General features: G+C 44.0%; 1 protein-coding gene across 1 annotated transcript in view; it reads left to right on the top strand.

Annotated features, from left to right (window-relative positions):
• LOC139413419 (receptor-type tyrosine-protein phosphatase gamma-like) overlaps nucleotides 1-17,660 on the top strand; it is a 290,925-nt gene extending 273,265 nt beyond the window's left edge. Inside the window, exons 15-29 of the mRNA XM_071160778.1 lie at nucleotides 3,890-3,981; nucleotides 6,463-6,559; nucleotides 6,777-6,859; nucleotides 7,056-7,190; nucleotides 7,334-7,469; nucleotides 7,640-7,811; nucleotides 9,303-9,438; nucleotides 9,748-9,894; nucleotides 11,057-11,150; nucleotides 11,493-11,569; nucleotides 11,898-12,026; nucleotides 12,521-12,667; nucleotides 12,766-12,908; nucleotides 13,644-13,779; nucleotides 14,834-17,660. Coding sequence (XP_071016879.1) covers nucleotides 3,890-3,981; nucleotides 6,463-6,559; nucleotides 6,777-6,859; nucleotides 7,056-7,190; nucleotides 7,334-7,469; nucleotides 7,640-7,811; nucleotides 9,303-9,438; nucleotides 9,748-9,894; nucleotides 11,057-11,150; nucleotides 11,493-11,569; nucleotides 11,898-12,026; nucleotides 12,521-12,667; nucleotides 12,766-12,908; nucleotides 13,644-13,779; nucleotides 14,834-14,980 — 1,871 coding nt within the window. The 3' untranslated portion in view covers nucleotides 14,981-17,660. The remainder of the gene's footprint in view (nucleotides 1-3,889; nucleotides 3,982-6,462; nucleotides 6,560-6,776; nucleotides 6,860-7,055; nucleotides 7,191-7,333; nucleotides 7,470-7,639; nucleotides 7,812-9,302; nucleotides 9,439-9,747; nucleotides 9,895-11,056; nucleotides 11,151-11,492; nucleotides 11,570-11,897; nucleotides 12,027-12,520; nucleotides 12,668-12,765; nucleotides 12,909-13,643; nucleotides 13,780-14,833) is intronic.
• The last annotated feature ends 976 nt before the right edge of the window (nucleotides 17,661-18,636 follow it).

Here is an 18,636-nt window from a genome sequence, read left to right as displayed (position 1 = left end):
CAAAGGATCAGTTCGTGATGCATAGTGTGTGATCAATTTTGGACAGACTATTCCTTCAAAATGATGTGATGAGTGTGTACAGGTGTTTGTGCACTCACTCGACTTAGCGTTTAAACCGATTGATGAGAGTTCCCTGTCGTCATTGGTTTAGCCCAAATGCACCAAAGGAGGGTGGAAGGGGAGGAGGGTAGAGGAGTGCTGGATCTCTCACTCTCTCACTCTGTCCAGACAGTGGATCAAACCTAAGAGGCATGGAGATTGACCCTCAAAGACCCCCTCTTCCATATCTAACATCTCCCCTTATATCCAAGATTTTCCCCCAGCGTCCAAATCCATTTGGACTGACTGACTGCCCTTCACAATGGGCGTTGGCACAGAGAGCTGTGTCCAATGTGCCTATTTAAGCCAATGGCAAAGCACTTCCCAGAACGTGGACAGGGCAGGCTTATAAAATACGCACCAGAAGAGCACTCTCCTCCTCCTTAAAAGGGTCTTAACTTTGAGAACCTACTTCAGTACTCTACATTCTCCCCCGCAGATTGTAACTCCTCAAGAGCTATCAACAGGTATGTGGCTTTATTAGACTGTAACACAGTGTTTCTAGAATAGCCTAATGTTGTTTAGAGGGTTGTTTGTGGGTTATTTGTGTCTTGATCATGGGTTTTGGAGGACTGAAATAGGCATACTTTTTCTTTAAAGGAAGCTAAAGATTACTGGTTAATTCTCTCAGATAAAGCTGTAAATACAGTAGACTGAATCATATTGTGTTTGCCATGACTCAGTGTGTATGGGGCTTCAACAGCCCCAGTGGGTCAACAGTGAGGGGATGGCCATATATGATCATAATGGTTAACCTGCTCCTCACGGCACTAATTGCATCAACGAAACCTCCCACCACCTCTATAATCCTCCCTGACATATCTCTCTCTCTCTCTGGGGGTTTCAACCATGATAAAACGAGTAGCAGAGAAACACACCACATACCTAACTACCAGAGACATACCACACACCCCAGTATTTTACTCCATTGTATTTCCAACCTTCATTTTTCTTAAAGCCACCGTTTTTTGACAATTATGTCTAATACATTGTTTCAGGAAGCTGTTTGACATCTTGAACCTCCTTTTATTTCCACATGTTGTGTCTACTGTAAGGATATGATTAGCGGCATCTCTGGCGTGTATGTCAATATCTAATGAGCAGGACACAGAGGGGGGTACAGCATGTCCTATGAAGTACCGTTATCATTTGGGCTAAGATCTAAAAGTATAGGGTGCCATTTCCCTTAAGTTGGCTCTATGAAACATTTGCACTGTGTGTGTGTGTGTGTGTGTGTGTGTGTGTGTGTGTGTGTGTGTGTGTGTGTGTGTGTGTGTGTGTGTGTGTGTGTGTGTGTGTGTGTGTGTGTGTGTGTGTGTGTGTGTGTGTGCGCACATGCCCGCGCATGCGCACGTACTTGTGTTTGTGTAAGTAAGTGTGTAAGTAAGTGTGTGCGTGCATACAGTAGGTGTGTGTGTTCATACACGTGTTTGGGTGTGTGATTTCCCATTTGGTGCCTGTGGATGAAACATTCGTTCAGCCCTGCTTACCGTATGTCTCACTAAACAAGCGTTTAGAGGGGTTCCCACAGGCACAGTTAGGACAGAACATTCACTAAGATGAGCTCCATCTCCCTCATTACTCTCCACCATCACACTCCCTGGGAAATCTCCCTTTCTCTATTTTTACCCCGTTTTGTGAAGAAGTGGATAAAACAAGAACCAGATTGAGACTGTGAATCATTAATGACTCTGCTTGAGATGAAAGCTGTGAACTTAGTTCACCTATACGAAACATAAGCTGATGGACATTAATAACCCATTATTTAATTTGTCTTGGTGAAGTATTGGTGAAATATTTAACATAGCATAGTGAGTGGAAGAGTAGACGGCGCTGCAATCACTCTCAACTCTCCTTTGTTCATTTTGATGTAGCTTCCTGGTGCTTTCCTGCATGTGTTGCATCACTCTGTCTTTTAAGTTTTAGATACAGTTGAAGTCGAAGTTTAAGTTGAAGTCCGAAGTTTACACTTATGTTTAAGTCATTAAAACTCGTTTTTCAACCTCTCCACAAATTTTTTGTTAACAAACTGTAGTTTTGGCACATCGGTTAGGACATCTACTTTGTGCATGACACAAGTAATTTTTCCCAAAATTGTTTACAGACAGATTATTTCACTTATAATTCAATGTATCGCAATTCTAGTGGGTCAGAAGTTTACATACACCAAGTTGACTGTGCCTTTAAACAGCTTGGAAAATTCCAGAAAATAATGTCATGGCTTTAGAAGCTTCTGATAGGCTAATTGACATCATTCGAGTCAATTGGAGGGTACCTTTGTATGTATTTCAAGGCCTACCTTCAAACTCAGTGCCTCTTTGCTTGACATCATGGGAAAATAAAAAGAAATCAGCCAAGACCTCAGAAAAAAAATTGTGGACCTCCACAAGTCTGGTTCATCCTTGGGAGCAATTTCCAGGTACCACGTTCATCTGTAAAAACAATAGTACTCAAGTATAAACACCATGGGACCACGCAGCCGTCATACCGCTCAGGAAGGAGACGCGTTCTGTCTCCTAGTGATGAACGTACTTTGGTGCGAAAAAGTGCAAATCAATCCCAGAACAACAGCAAAGAACCTTGTGAAGATGCTGGAGTCAACAGGTACAAAAGTATCAACATCCACAGTAAAACGAGTCCTATATCAACATAACTTGAAAGGCCGCTCAGCAAGGAAGAAGCCATTGCTCCAAAACCACCATAAAAAAGCCAGACTACGGTTTGCAACTGCACATGGGGACAAAGATCGTACCTTTTTGGAGAAATGTCCTCTGGTCTGATGAAACAAAAAATAGAACTGTTTGGCCATAATGACCATCGTTATGTTTGGAGGAAAAAGGGGGATGCTTGCAAGCCAAAGAACACCATCCCAACCGTGAAGCACGGGGGTGGCAGCATCATGGGTGGGGGTGCTTTGCTACAGGAGGGGCTGGCATGATGAGGGAGGGAAATATAGATGGCATGATGAGGGAGGGAAATTATATAGATATATTGAATCAACATCTCAAGACATCAGTCAGGAAGTTGAAGCTTGGTTGCAAATGGGTCTTCCAAATGGACAATGACCCCAAACATAATTCCAAATTTGTGGCAAAATGGCTAAAGGACAAAGAAGTCAAGGTATTGTAGTGGCCATCACACATCCCTCACCCCAATCCTATAGAGAATTTGTGGGCAGAACTGAAAAGGTGTGTGCAAGCAAGGAGGCCTACAAACCTGACTCAGTTACACCAGCTCTGTCAGGAGGAATTGGTCAAAATTCACTTGTGGAAGGCTACCTGAATCATTTGACCCAAGTTAAAAAGTTTAAAGGCAATGCTACCAAATACTAATTGAGTGTATGTAAACTTCTGACCCACTGGGAATGTGATGAAAGAAATAAAAGCTGAAATAAATCATTCTCTCTACTATTGTTCTGACATTTCACATTCTTAAAATAAAGTGGTGATCCTAACTGACCTATGACAGGGAATTTTGAATTGTGAAAAACTGAGTTTAAATGTATTTGGCGAAGGTGTATGTAAACTTCTGACTTCAACTGTAGATATGCAATACATATATTCAACAGGTATTACAGGTTACAGAGATTCTAGAGATAGTGTAGAGAGTTTTGGTATAAACATTGTAGTGTACATTAAACCTGTTGATATCTTGGGTATGTACCTCAGTTCCTCTGCTAAACTTTCCCATGTATTCCCGAGACACAAGTGTGTGCTGAACTCGAACTATATGTATATGACTGTGTGTTTCTGACTAAGTGTCTAATTGTGTGGTATTATCTCCCTTTCAGATGACATGGAGGCCATCCCTGTCAAGCAGTTCATCAAACATATCTCAGAGCTCTACTCCAACAACCAGCATGGCTTCTCAGAGGACTTTGAGGTAAATAAATGCTCTCTCTGTTGTTTTATAAGCAGTCTGGAGTTATCCAGGTGGGTAATAGTTAGTTATCCAGGTGGGTTGGAGTTAGTTAGCCAGGTGGGTTAGTTAGTTAGCCAGGTGGGTTAGAGGTAGAGTTAGCCAGGTGGGTTAGAGGTAGAGTTAGCCAGGTGGGTTAGAGGTAGAGTTAGCCATCTGGGTTAGAGTTAGCCAGGTGACTTGCTATGCTAATGTGTTGTGTTTGTTTTGCCGTGTGACTTAAGGCAGAATGTGTGTCCATAAGTTTGTAGGTGCGTGTGGGCCCGTTTAAGGTTTCCATAGTGCTGCTAATGGTCATGGAGCAGAGGATTTTATACGTGTCTCATGACTGGGCCGGCTGAGTGAGTGAGTGAGTGAGAGATCAGGCTGGAAACCTCTGTCTGTCACATTACTCACTAAACCAAAAATTACCTTGTGTTATGCTTGGATCAGAGTCAGAAAGCTGAATGCAGGATCAATAATGCTCTGTGCCTGGGTGATAGCCTTTAGGACAGACACAGTCATGTTTCATTCAGAGCACTATAGCCTACCTCTAAGATCTGAGTCAATGGTCCTACAACTTGATTATTTTGAGGGAGATTTTGATCACATGCTAGCAGCTATTTGTGCTTTTAATAGTCTACCTCTCCTAATTCTATCACTGTGGTTTTAGAAACCATCTCTGCTGCCCTCTTTCTCCCTTCTTCTTCTCTTCTTCTTCTCTTCTTCTCTTCTTCTTCTCTTCTTCTTCTCTTCTTCTTCTTCTTCTTCTTCTTCTTCCCTTACTTTCTCAGCCCTTAGCAAACCACTCAGAATTCCTTAGTGGCCCCCTCCCCAGAAGAAGGTGTGTCTGTTCTGCACTGAGTTTTCTCATGGGGCTAGCAAAACCTCCTCCCCCCACTCCCACCACCATCCCCTTGTTGTCCAGGCCGGTGTGATGGACACTTGGAAAGCTTAAAGGTTTAAGGGGGGGGCCCTCTCCTGGGTGAATGGAGTGCTCCGTGCGCTCCACGGCTCTTTATTTGTCCCCAGGAAGGAGGCAGGAGAAAGGGGGAAGGCAGCGGAGCGAAACCCCTTTGGCTGGAGGGTCTTCGGGCCCTGACAAGTGGCTTTGTCCAGCCGGGCCCCAGGGAGACGTGGGTAGGATGAGTAAAGACAGGGGGAGAGACTGGGGAATGGGTTTGGCTGGGCTTGGATAGCTGGGGGGGTGGGGTGGCTGAAATGCACACTGCATACCGATAGAGGTACAGGGAGAGTATAGCAAAACAAATTCAGAAGACGTATCAGCATGTTGGTTACCTGACGTGACTTAGGATTTTGGTGAATATAAATGTGTCCATTTGCATCATGTCTCATAGGACTTGAAAATAACTATTTTGTACCCTTATGCCTTTCACATCATATAGACGGACAGGGTTCTGGGGTTATCTATAACCTTCTTGTCATTCTAATGTCTACATATGTCCAGTGTGGTTGAATTATCCCTGGTGTTGGCTAGAGATCTTCTACTTTGTAGTATCTCATTCTGTAATGCCACCACCCCCATTGGCATACACACTGTAATTGGACCAGTAGGCAGCTGTTTCCGTGTGTGTGTGTGTGTGTGTGTGTGTGTGTGTGTGTGTGTGTGTGTGTGTGTGTGTGTGCACGCCTGTGTGTAATGTACTGTATGTATACATGCCATCTGGTGGGCACATCAACCAGTGGCTTTCCAGTCAGTATGTACCCCGTCTCACTGTCCTCATTATATATATATTATTCTGCCTTTATGAGGGGTCGGAATTCTTCCACTGTGCCCAGAATAAATGAGTATTCATGTTTGTACCATGCAGAGAGAGAGATCTATAAAGCTAAAACAAGGTTGTTGATCTGTAAATAACTGAGGAGCTAACGCCAAACTGAGGGCTTTGGTCGACCTTAACGTTACGTATTACTGCCAGAAGGCCAGACAACTGTTGTTGGTTTGTCATAAAACATTTCCATATACTGGTTGCTATGATACTGATGGAGCATAATGCTAATGCATTCTCTGGTTTTCTGATGGGATAGAGACACAGATAATATGAGCATATTTGGCATGCTTTCTGACGTGAGTTTAAAGGACGGTTGATACATTTGCTACACGAAGCTTCTCAGTCGGTGGCTCTATGGTTTTACTGGAATTGGAACGAGAGCAGCTGAGGTTTGGGAAGATCGCGTGATGGTTAGCCGAGTGTGTGACACAACTAAAGGGCAGAGAACATGTCAACTTCTGCTTAAGGAGAGAGAGAGAGAGAGAGAGAGAGAGAGAGAGAGACATCTGCCCTGTGTCTGTCACTGTGTCCACCACATTCTGACAGCGTAAAATTCCGGAGACGTCACCAGAAATGCCTGCATAACTCACAGCGCCGGCATTTATGTCAAAACCTCTCTTTTCACCGCGTTCCAAAATGTCACCCTCTGTGTGTGTCTCTCTCGCTCCCACAGGAGGTGCAGCGATGCACGGTGGACATGAAGATCACGTCGGAGCACTCCAACCATCCAGACAACAAGCACAAGAACAGATACATCAACATCGTGGCCTGTGAGTAGTGCACGCCACACACCACAATACAGGACCGTGACAGCCAGTCACACCACTGCACTGATGCTTTATGTCACACAGTTACAGCTTGTCAGAGTACAGCTGTCATTGTCTAGACTACTGGTGTCTTCAGAACTGTCAGAATATGTAGTGCTAGGAATGTGACACACACACACACACACACACACTTCTAACTGTCCCTGTCTCTCTCCTCCAGACGACCACAGTCGGGTGAAGCTACGGCCTTTAGCTGGGAAGGACTCCAAACACAGCGACTACATCAATGCCAATTATGTTGATGTGAGTGTGTATCTCTTATGGGCCATCTGGTTTGGTCGTGTAAGTGTGTATTTGTGTGAGAGTTAGTTTGTCCACCGCGTATTGCATGCATGCGTGTACAGTGTGTGTAATCGATTGAAGTTCAAAGCAAGGCAGTATCTTTGAATAGTGTTTGTGTTCTGAATGGCCTCGCACCATGTTTCCCTCTGAATGGTAGGGCTATAACAAGCCCAAGGCCTACATCGCGGCTCAGGGCCCTCTCAAGTCCACCTTCGAGGACTTCTGGAGGATGGTGTGGGAACAGAACACTGGTATCATCGTCATGATCACCAACCTGGTGGAGAAAGGGAGAGTATGTGCACTACAAATCAATAGATCTCTTTCCTCTCAGTACTAAAATAGTAATGACTTTTTAGTAACCATGTAATAACATTTTGGTTTCTTTGTGATTCATTGAAACGAGTGGTCCTAACCCTGTGTGTTGTGTCCCTGCAGAGAAAATGTGACCAGTACTGGCCCACAGAGAACAGCGAGGAGTATGGAAACATTGTGGTCACACTAAAGAGCACCAAAGTGCACGCTTGCTACACGCTACGACGCTTCACTGTGCGCAATGCAAAAGTAAAAAAGGTCAGTGACTGTAGTACAGGTCTCCATACTTGTGTTCTCAGGTGATCCTGCTCTACTAGTCTCAGTGTTCTTGAAAAGTGACTCATGTGATAACTACTTCTCATCATGTGGAAGATACTAATCAATGGGACTTCTCTCTATCACCCTCTTCCTCCCTCCCTCTCGCCCGGGGTCAGAAGGGGAATCCTAAGGGGCGTCAGAGTGAGAGGACAGTGGTTCAGTACCACTACACCCAGTGGCCTGACATGGGTGTCCCTGAGTACACGCTGCCCGTGCTCACCTTTGTCAGGAGGTCCTCTGCCTCCCAAACCCCAGAGATGGGCCCTATGCTGGTCCACTGCAGGTACTGTGCTGGTCAGGGATTCTTATGGGAAAACAGTATTTAAGGGGAGAAGACTTAATAAGTGTTAGTGAGCAGAATACACATTTTTTTAAACTGCTGTCTAAAATATGAATCAAGCATGAGAGAGAGGAAGAGCAAAAAAGGAAAATAAAGGTTATGAGAAATAATGAGCCCAAAAACGTAAGTGGCAATATAAGACAGCTGAATGATTTACTGGAGTTTAGCTTGTTATTTCTTTTCACCTCTGAAAACATCTGTTGTGGTGCTAAAGCTCGGTACATAAGTGTTTCAGACAATAAATCCGTATGATTTGGCACGGCTGAGATTAGAAAGCCCTCCACGTGCAGTTATGTGAGTGACGTGGCATAGAGCCATGCTGTAATATGTACTGCAGTCTGAAATATACACCATCATTTCCACTTCAGCTACTCTGCACTTCCTTTGTTACCTGAGAGCCAGGGATCCCATCCGTGGTTAGCTAAGTCTGTGTTTAAGGCAGTAATGTGGTGTGCAGGCAGGGAAATGGACTGTAATTGTCCAGTGAAAGTTCCCTCCTCTGAAATGAGAGTAATGGTCTCTAACGTCATACTGTCCTGCGCTGTTAGATAATGGCCCTTCACAGGCCGAGCCCACTGTGTCTACACACTCAATTGTACAGCTCTGCCAGGCGCACACACACACACACACACACACACACACACAAAGGTCCTCATTACTGTGCCTGTGATCTGGGTGGACCCTGTCTCTCACTGTCAGTGCTGGCGACTGGCTTCTCTTCTGCTGAACATGGACTCTATTTATGATTAAAGCCGTCTGCTTCCTCTCCTCTCATTAACTCACACTATAGTGTATGCACAGGACCCTGACATGAAGAGAGGGAGGTCAACCTAGGAGGTAGAGATAGGCCTGTTAGGGATCAGACTGTTCAGGCCTGTCTTATAGGAGTTTGTACTGTATGACATCTCCAATAGTTTTTTTTATTTATTAAAAAAATGAAAAAGGATTTAATTAGGCAAGTAGTTCTTATTTACAATGATGGCCTACTCTGGCTAAACCTGAACGATGCTGGGCCAATTGTGCGCCACCTTATGGGACTTCCAATCACGGCCGGATGTGATACAGCCTGAATTCGAACCAGGGACCGTAGTGACGCCTCTTGCACTGAGATGCAGTGCCTTAGACCACTGCGCCACTCGGGAGCAGCTCTACCCAGCTCCTAACCTTGACTGTCACTGTGTCTGATGGTTTCTAACCATGAACCTCATTCATCAGCAACTGGTTTAGATCTGGAGAACCAGCTGACTAGACACTGGCCAGCCAATGACATGAATCGATCAATTAAGAACCAGCTAGAAGAGAACATTGCTGTAGTAGACATGGACTGGTATTGAAGACAGCTGAGTTATTAATTGGTCTGCTGCTGTCATTTAAATTTTTGTCCATGTTCCTGAAGGGCTCTATTCCAATGTGTGTGTTCCTGTGTGTGTGCAGTGCGGGTGTGGGCCGGACGGGGACCTACATCGTCATAGACAGCATGCTGCAGCAGATCAAGGACAAAAGCACAGTCAATGTCCTGGGCTTCCTCAAACACATCCGGACCCAGCGCAACTACCTGGTACAAACAGAGGTGGGTCCAGTGTGTGTGTGTGTGTGTGTGTGTGTGTGTGTGTGTGTGTGTGTGTGTTAACACCCTTCTATACTCACTATGTGACATTCTGTTCACTTCAGCATCTGTTTGAAAGCAAATTATGTCTTTCTTATCTGTCTTATGCAGCTGTGTTTTAATCTGTCCATCTCCAGGCATGCATCACATAGCCACTGTTGTCCAGGACCAAAGGACCATAGCCATTGTCATAATTTCTTTACAGAGAGCTGTACTGCCACTGTCTGCATGTCTGACTTGGTGTTGCTTCTCTCCATCTTGCTTGGCCTATAGGAGCAGTATATCTTCATTCATGATGTGTTGATTGAGGCCATCATGGGGAAGGAGACAGAGGTGTTGTCCAGCCAGCTGCACAGCTATGTCAACAGTATCCTTACACCTGGGGTGGGCGGCAAGACTCGGCTGGAGAAACAGTTTAAGGTCTGATCAGCTCCTTCTCAGTCTTACTGAACCCTAGATCTCGTTCTCTCTCTGCCTATCATGCACCTTCTCTCTCAAACAGGTTTTCTCTGAATCTATCTTTTTCTGCCTGCATATATCTCGCTCTCTGTCTCTCTTTCTCTCTCTGTACCCCTCTCTCTCTCTCCGTACCTCTTGTTTTCTATCGTACTCTCTGTCTCCCTCTATTCTCTCTCTGTACCCCCCTCTCTCTCTCCGTACCTCTCGTTTTCTATCGTACTCTCTGTCTCTCTTTCTCTCTCTGTACCCCTCTCTCTCTCTCCGTACCTCTCGTTTTCTATCGTACTCTGTCTCTCTTTCTCTCTCTGTACCCCTCTCTCTCTCTCCGTACCTCTCGTTTTCTATCGTACTCTCTGTCTCCCTCTATTCTCTCACTTCCCTCTCCATCATTCCCTTCTTTTCCCAGTGCAGGGATCTCAGGGTGTCATGTCTGTCTCCTTAAAGATGTCTCTCAGCATCACAAAGTCTTGACTGATCTCTGTCTGGTCCCACTGCTGGAGACGTAAATGTAATTAGAATGGAAATACATTTAGGGGAAGAGTACTTCTCTTCCCCGGGTGCCCTCTTTGACTAATGCTACTCACTGCACTTGTTGCCAGGGCAATGTGAGGGGGGGGTCCAGGTTGTCGCCTGGTTTGACGACAGGCTCAGATCGTAATTGGCTCTCATTATTCTCCTCCATGGTGTGATTTGATTGGGCCCAGGGTCAGGCGAGATTGAGCAATGGCAGCCATTGTGAAATTAATGCAATTAGCCTCAAGGCTGGATTTGAAGTTAATCATTTTTTGGAGAAAATATTTATTTGTTTTTTAGATGCCAAAAATGTCAAGTCCTATGTTAATTTCTGCTCTCCAAAGAATTAGCAGTGTTTGTAATTGTGTCATTTGGCAGGAGTGTTAAGATGAAAACACCATTTTTTCCTTCAGCTGAATTTGATCTGAGTAAATATTTACTAGAATGTTTAGCATTGAAGAAAATTTAAATTGGAATTTCAGTGTACTTGAATTGACTGGAGTTGACCCCAACCCTGACTGTATCATTGTTATCTAACCTCTCTCCCACCCCCTTTCATCAATCTCTCTATCCCTCTTTCTTGCCCTCTCACCTCCTCTCTTGTTTGCAGTTGGTGACTCAGTGTAACGCCAGGTTTGTGGAGTGCTTCAGTGCTCAGAAGGAGTGCAACAAAGAGAAGAACCGCAACTCTTCGGTGGTACCCTGTAAGTCAAATACTCAACTTGTTTGACTATATGATCCATGCACCACCTGACGGCCATATTCACCTATTGCACTGGCTCCAGGCTAGACTGCTGCTTTCCAGTGTCCTGTTTCTGATTACCCTAGTCTCTATTCATGGTCAGGAAGTCATTCATCTACAGTAATTAGTCACATAACTGGTTGTGTATGGTCCGTGCTCGTACCATAGTTATTTTAAGTGAGTATGCTGTGGCTGCTTTTCATAGAAATCACTCACTCGCTTTGTAAACCAATAAGAACATGTTTGCTGCATAGCTCTATGATATACTGTGCCCTGATTGGTTCTCTCTGTGTCTCTATGGCAGCGGAGCGAGCGAGGGTGGGGTTGGCACCTTTGCCCGGTATGAAAGGCACAGATTACATTAACGCATCTTACATAATGGTGAGTACCACCTCCTGTTCCTCCCCTGTCAATCATTCACTGTCCCTCAGGCACACTCCTGGCTGGACCAACTGAACAAGGAATATAAATATTTTGATATAAAATCCATTTGTCTCATAGACATTGATTGCTGTCAACTGAGAGGAATGGACTTGTTGTCTTTTGTTGACTTTTGTGAATACTAAATGTAGACTGCTAGCTGTAAGGTGTTTTAAGCAGTGGTAGGCTGCTGCTGTGGCAGGTTTTGCCTGAGGCACACTGGCTTGTTTTCCTCTTAACCACAACACAACCCTTGCTTGAACCCTTGACCTCTGTTGTGACACCACAGGGCTACTACAGGAGCAATGAGTTCATCATTACCCAGCATCCTCTGCCCCACACCACTAAAGACTTCTGGCGAATGATCTGGGACCACAACGCACAGATCATTGTCATGCTGCCGGACAACCAGGGGCTGGTGGGTCTCACACACACGTACGCACACGCACGCACGCACACACACACAAACACACGCACACAGACTAAAGGTAAAACAGTTCAGATATCAGCCTAATCTTTGGTCTATTAAAAGGCTGCCTTAGCACCCTAAGCATTGTCTTTTCCAGCCTTGGCCCAGTGTTCACACAGTAAGTCACTCATTTTGGGGTGAGAAGCATTGAGATGAGGACTGGAAGTGACAGCAGCTGTATCAGTCACTCCAGTCAGCCATATGTCTCTCTAATAAACTCTCTGTGATTTCACACACTGATTGGGGGCACCTCTGCACTCATATTCCCGCCCCTTTAACAGTTTGTTTCGTTTTGGACTTAATGCTTTGCTCAGAATAAACTCTCAGTGATTCTACTAAACTGAAATGTCTCACTCAACTATTTTTGTCTCAACCCACTTTCCCTCTCCTCCCTTTTCCTTTTCATACTAATCCCCCCTTTTGATTTGGCTGTGTGTCTTTAGGCGGAGGATGAGTTTGTGTACTGGCCGAGTCGAGAGGAGGCCATGAACTGTGAAGCCTTCACTGTCACACTTATCAGCAAAGACAGACTATGCCTTTCTAACGAGGAGCAGATCATCATCCACGACTTCATCCTGGAGGCCACACAGGTACGGTGTGGTGTGTGGGTGTGTGGGTGGGGGCGTCTTTGTATGTACACCTACATACACTAACCTATCCCTTCCTCTCTTTCTGTTCCTCTCCCCAGGATGACTATGTGTTGGAGGTGCGTCACTTCCAGTGCCCTAAGTGGCCCAACCCTGACGCTCCCATCAGCAGCACCTTTGAGCTCATCAATGTCATCAAGGAGGAGGCTATGACCAGAGACGGACCCACCATAGTACACGACGAGTGAGTGTGTCACATCCTATTCCTAATGACAGAGAGAACACTCATCTCTGCTTTTAAGCGAACTGAATACTGTATACTGTAAACTGTTTCAACAGAACATTTTGTTATTCCCACACACACCCACCCACACTTTCACATCTACAGCATACCTGGTAAGCATAGCCATTGAATGACTTCTAATGAGTCCCACCCCCAGGTACACTGATACGCCATCCAATTAGAAATAATGAACGTCGCTTAATATTGACAGACATGAGCGGCGACGAACAACACTCCCAACGACGAGACATGCAGCTTTAGTCATGTTTATTCATTAGGATAATGAAGATTGCTTGTCTCATCCCAGAGAAAAAAGGGACTAATTGAGTATTTCAGTTCTGTAACGTTACTATGGTATCCCCCCCCCCCCCCTAAGAGGTTTTGGATAGACGGCTGTAGTAATTATCTGCATATTCATTAGCTGGTTAGACATGGTTGTTAGGCTGTGTATCTCCAGTGCACTTGACAAAGCTGTTAATAAAAGCAGCAACCTTTTCATTGTGAGCGTCCCTCTTTCTCTAAGGGGCTGAACTCCTCTTGCCGTCTCACATGGAATAAATTTGCTGCAGTGTTCCTTAAGTCTCCAGTCTGACGTTCAGTTCCTCTCTGGGCCCTATGCTTCTATGTGAAAGTGTGTCTCTGTCCTGTTTAAAGGCTTATGAAGTTAACCCTGTGTGTTCCTCTCCTGTCCCCCAGGTTCGGAGCAGTGTCAGCGGGCATGCTTTGTGCCCTCACCACCCTGTCCCAGCAGCTGGAGAGTGAGAGTGCCGTGGGCGTCTATCAGGTGGCCAAAATGATCAACCTCATGAGGCCTGGAGTATTCACAGATATAGTAAGTAGACTAGTAGCATGGTTATGAAATGGAAGCGATTAAATGCACTAAATGACCAAAAGTATGTGGACACCTGCTTGTCGAACATCGCATTCCAAAATCAATGGCATTAATATGGAGTTGGTCTCCACTTTCCTGCTATAACAGCCTCCACTCTTCTGGGAAAGCATTGCTGCAGGGACTTGCTTCCATTCATCCACAAGAGCATTAGTGAGGTAGGGCACTGATTTTGGACGATTAGGTCTGGCTCACAGATGGCGTTCCAATTCATCCCAAAGGTATTCGATGTGGTTTAGGTCCTGACAAACTATTTCTGTATGGACCTTGCTTTGTGCACGGGGGCATTGTCATGCTGAAACAGGAAAGGGCCTTCCCCAAACTGTTACCACAAAGTTGGAAGCACAGAATCGTCTAGAATGTCATTGTATGCTGTAGCGTTAAGATTTCCCTTCACTGGAACTAAGGGGTCTAGCCCAAATCATGAAAAACAGCCCCAGACCATTATTCCTCCTCCACCAAACAGTTTTATTTTACCAGGCAAGTCAGTTAAGAACAAATTCTTATTTACAGTAACGGCCTACCCCAGCCAAACCCTCCCCTAACCCGGAGGACACAGGGCAAATTGTGCACTGCCCTATGGGACTCCGAGCATGGCCAGTTGTGATACAGCCCGGGATCGAACCAGGGTCTATAGTGACACCTCTAGCATTGAGATGACACTATTGGCACTATGCATTCGGGCAGTTAGCATCCGCCAAACCCAGATTCGTCCTTTGCACTGCCAGATGGTGAAGCATGATTCATCACTCCAGAGAACGAGTCCAATGGCGGCGAGCTTTACACCACTCCAGCCGACACTTGGCATTGAGCGTGGTGATCTTAGGCTTGTGTGCGGCTTCTCGGCTATGGAACCAAATTCATGAAGCTCCTGATGAACAGTTCTTGTGCTGACATCCACATACTTTTGTATATATAGTGTAGATGCAAATTGGCTACATGATTGCATTTTTGGAGTTTGCACCCTTCCTTACAGCATTTCCCTTTCCCTCCACAGGATCAGTACCAGTACCTTTATAAAGCTATGCTCAGTCTGATCAGCACCAAGGAGAATGGCTCTGGCTTATGGTCGCTGGACAGAAATGGTACCATGGCCATGTCGGATGAGTCAGACCAGGCAGAGAGCATGGAGTCCCTCGTCTGAAGGACCCCACCCACCAGGCCTGAGTGGCCCCAGGCCCTCGCAGAGAGAGAGGCACTTACTTTGTAAAACTGACTATAAGACAATACTTTGAGGCCTTTTTTTGCCAGACTCTTGGTTAAATGAATAACCTGATTACTTTTTTACACTGATAAAAAGTTTTTGATATTTATTTTTTGCCATTTTACGTCTTAATGTTATCCTACTGAACGTTTGCAGCTGCATTTTTGAGTTCACAACAACGAAACACACTTCTGTCTTTCTTGTTTGCACTATAATGTCAGTGTTACTGCCTATACTAAGCTGATGGACTCTGTTCTACTACACTTAAGCTCTGATTTCAACATCCCATGGCAAAACCCTCATTGCTCCGTTTGCTCCCTACTGGCTCATATAAGGAAGAGGAGCGAGAGTGACATAACTTCCTGTTCATATCAATAACCCTTTCAACCTGGTTTCACTACAGTAGACCTCTTCTCCTCTCCCCACCTCTCTTCTTCTCTCCTCTGCTCACCCATATGGCTCATATGTCACTCATTCGCTGCCAGACTCAACAGTCTGGTTTCAATCACACCTACAGCCAATAGGGTCATTGATTCTGTTTGTTTGTTCTTCTTTTATTTGTATCACCTTATCTTCATTATGCATCTTATTAGCAATTCAAACCCATATTTGAATACTGAAGGTGATATTATAACAGCTACTGTGAACCTGTATTGTTTTTTTGTATGATTCATATTATGCTTTTGAATATATATATATAGATATATGTACACATATATGAATATCCTTATCATTATAACTTGTGATTTTGTAGATGTCCGATGTCATGACCTGCCTCTGAGTCCCACTTGATCCAACAGTTTACCACTCTTAGTCAATGCCAGTGTTGATTTTCTGCACACTTACGCCCCCTTCTGGCTCAGTTGTTTTTTTGCTTCTTGCTGCTAATAGTCAACGCAGTCATCGAAGTTAGTTAAATTAAGAAATTATGATGCCCTTGTGTGAGTGGAAACTTCTTTGAGAAAATGGATACTCGTGATACAGCCGTTTGCCATTCTCTGTGTCCTGCCTGTTGAATTGATTATTTGGGTGAAGGTATGTTTAAAATCCCCCCAGTCCATCCTGAAGCAGGTATGCTCCCACGTCACACGGCCTTGTGTACATAGTTTCTAATCCTCACCGTTGCTTGACTCTGCTTGTGTGTGGTATGATTGTATGCTATGACCGTCGTATGGTTTTGCTCAAGATTCAGTCAGGTGGGAACTTAGTGGCCTAAGCAAGGACAGTTTTACTGTGGTTCAAGGACAGTTTTACTGGAGTCCTAGAGTGATTCACATGAACTCATTGACCCTGTTTTAGTTGTACTCCCAGCACCACCCCTTCATTTCCTGGCAGAATCACTTTAAAAAATAAAATACCTCCCTTAGTTATCTGAAGGAAAGAGAGACCACCTGTGATTTGCATTTGAAAGAAAATGTGAATTAATTAAACAGCACAATGACCATGCTATTAGAATATTTTGTGTTTGATTATCACAACAAAACATAGAGGATACCTATGATTTGTAACTTTTACCAAAGACTTATACTAATTTCCGTCAAGAGAAATAATAGAGAGAGGGAGAGCTTATTTCATTTGTGTCTGATTTCCTTTGTCAGTAATGTGTGAGCTGTTGACTGAGTGAGTGAGGATGTGTGCGTTTTCTTCTGCTTCATTTGGCATCTTTTAGTTTACATGCTGGACTTTCTGCATAAACTCGTCATAACTTGTGTTCGTTCATAAATTCCCTTTGCTACAGGGGGAGATCATTGCAATTTTATTATATCTCAGTTCTGACTCAATTAGTGGAATAATAAAGTAGAGAGATGCATTAATTCTTTCTTTTGGTGTAGCCGTCATCTTTCATCTCCTTCCAAGGAGGGCTATTGAATTAAGTCATAACTCCAACATTTGGGGTAAACAGCTGACTTTTGTCCCTTTGTCACTGAAGGCATTTTGCATTGTTAAAGCACTAGCTGTTTTTCATTCATTCAGTTTTGCTTGTTCCATCACTGAGCTTAGTGTCCACTGTCAGGTGTGTTAATGTGTTGCAAAACACAAACACTAGTGGATCATGAAAACAATGTACATATTTTGTTGCTTCTATTACCAACCATTTTCTGGAAACTTTGTATCTATGGTATATAATCATAGAATTTTATATTTTCATATAAAGCTATTTTTCTTTCTCTCAGTTCAACTCCTTCATTGCATTGCTTTTGTGGTGAAACGTGGAAACCAAGTCTTCGTGCATTGAGTTAGTGGCCGTCATCACATTGCAATACAATTCCACGCCTCCCATTAACTTTTAAGGCAGTGATTGTGATATTATTGTTATTACTTTTTTTTGTTTTCATGTTCATGTTTCTGTTGTCAGAGTGTGCAATAGAATAGATCTAGTAAGTCACTGAATAATTTCATCCCATTGACCATTTTGAACAGGGGGGGGGGGGGGGGGGGGGGGGGGGGGGGGCGTTGCTTCCTCTTTTGTAACCTGAAATAAGAAAAGAAAAAAGTGGAGAAAAAAAACATTTCTTTTGTTGATAGCTATTACAAAGCATTCTATTATAGTGTTATTTAATATGTACATTGTATTGCTATACTTAAAATAAAATATGGGTTTTGATGTACTTTGTTGAAATCCTTGTGTGGCCCATGTTTGCCTTTGTCTACTGGATTTAGCCATTTGCATCATATATTGGGAATCAAGCATTATCATTCCACTATCCTTGTATCACATAATTAGATACAAGGTTTCCATCTAGTGGTAAAGTAGTGAAGACTTTTCCCAGAACAGCCAAGTAGTTTTCGATAAGCCTACACATCCTGATCTCAAGAGCTTACATTCTGTTCACAAGACCTGGCTAAACAGTGAGAGTATGCGTGAGTACTGTAATTATGAAAGCATAAATTATTGTAAAGCACAGTAATTATGAGGATATTTGATTAGCCTTAAATTACATAATAGAACGTGTAATGGTAGTAATGGTCATCAAAGCAATAATTACAGGGGTAGGGAGGTAACTGGATTGCTGTCAGATTTACAAAGCAGACAAACAACACTGTTAAAGATTGTTTGGATTTTGTGGTCCATGCTCCCGCATTGATCATTTTAATGAGGTGATGCCACGTTTATTTTAAATGTCATAAACAACTTTTACTAGCTAAATATCCAAAACAAAAACATAGCTAGCTCTGAATTAGCTCTACGTGAATGACTAGAGAATGTTGCATTTTCAGATTGGAAGCCTCGCTAGCTAACTATAACCACAAGGAAGTCATCCATGCCATCCGTGTCGGTCTAGGGAAAAGAGCTGTGCTGCATTAGCAGATGGAGAGTCGATATGAGCAACAGAAGAGTACGAGGAGGCAGCAGGTGAAGCTGCACATGAGAGAAATGCCCAACCCCTCCAGGTATGGAACAGGTTAATATACCAGATGCCTCTCAGAAATGTCGCTGGTTGTCTCCACTTGAATACACACTTGAAAGGCATACTTCTATCTCCTACCAGAAGACTCTCAGAACAAGACAACTCTCATACCAGGACATCCTCACTTTGGAGGTAAGGGGATCTCTAATAAATAACAACCAATTAAAAATACATTCTCTCTCTGCA

Source organism: Oncorhynchus clarkii, chromosome 7 (assembly GCF_045791955.1).
Source record: "Oncorhynchus clarkii lewisi isolate Uvic-CL-2024 chromosome 7, UVic_Ocla_1.0, whole genome shotgun sequence".
In the NCBI taxonomy this organism is placed as follows: Eukaryota; Metazoa; Chordata; class Actinopteri; order Salmoniformes; family Salmonidae; genus Oncorhynchus; species Oncorhynchus clarkii.
Note: the sequence above shows the minus strand (reverse complement) of the source record. Positions and strands in the feature narration are given on the sequence as shown.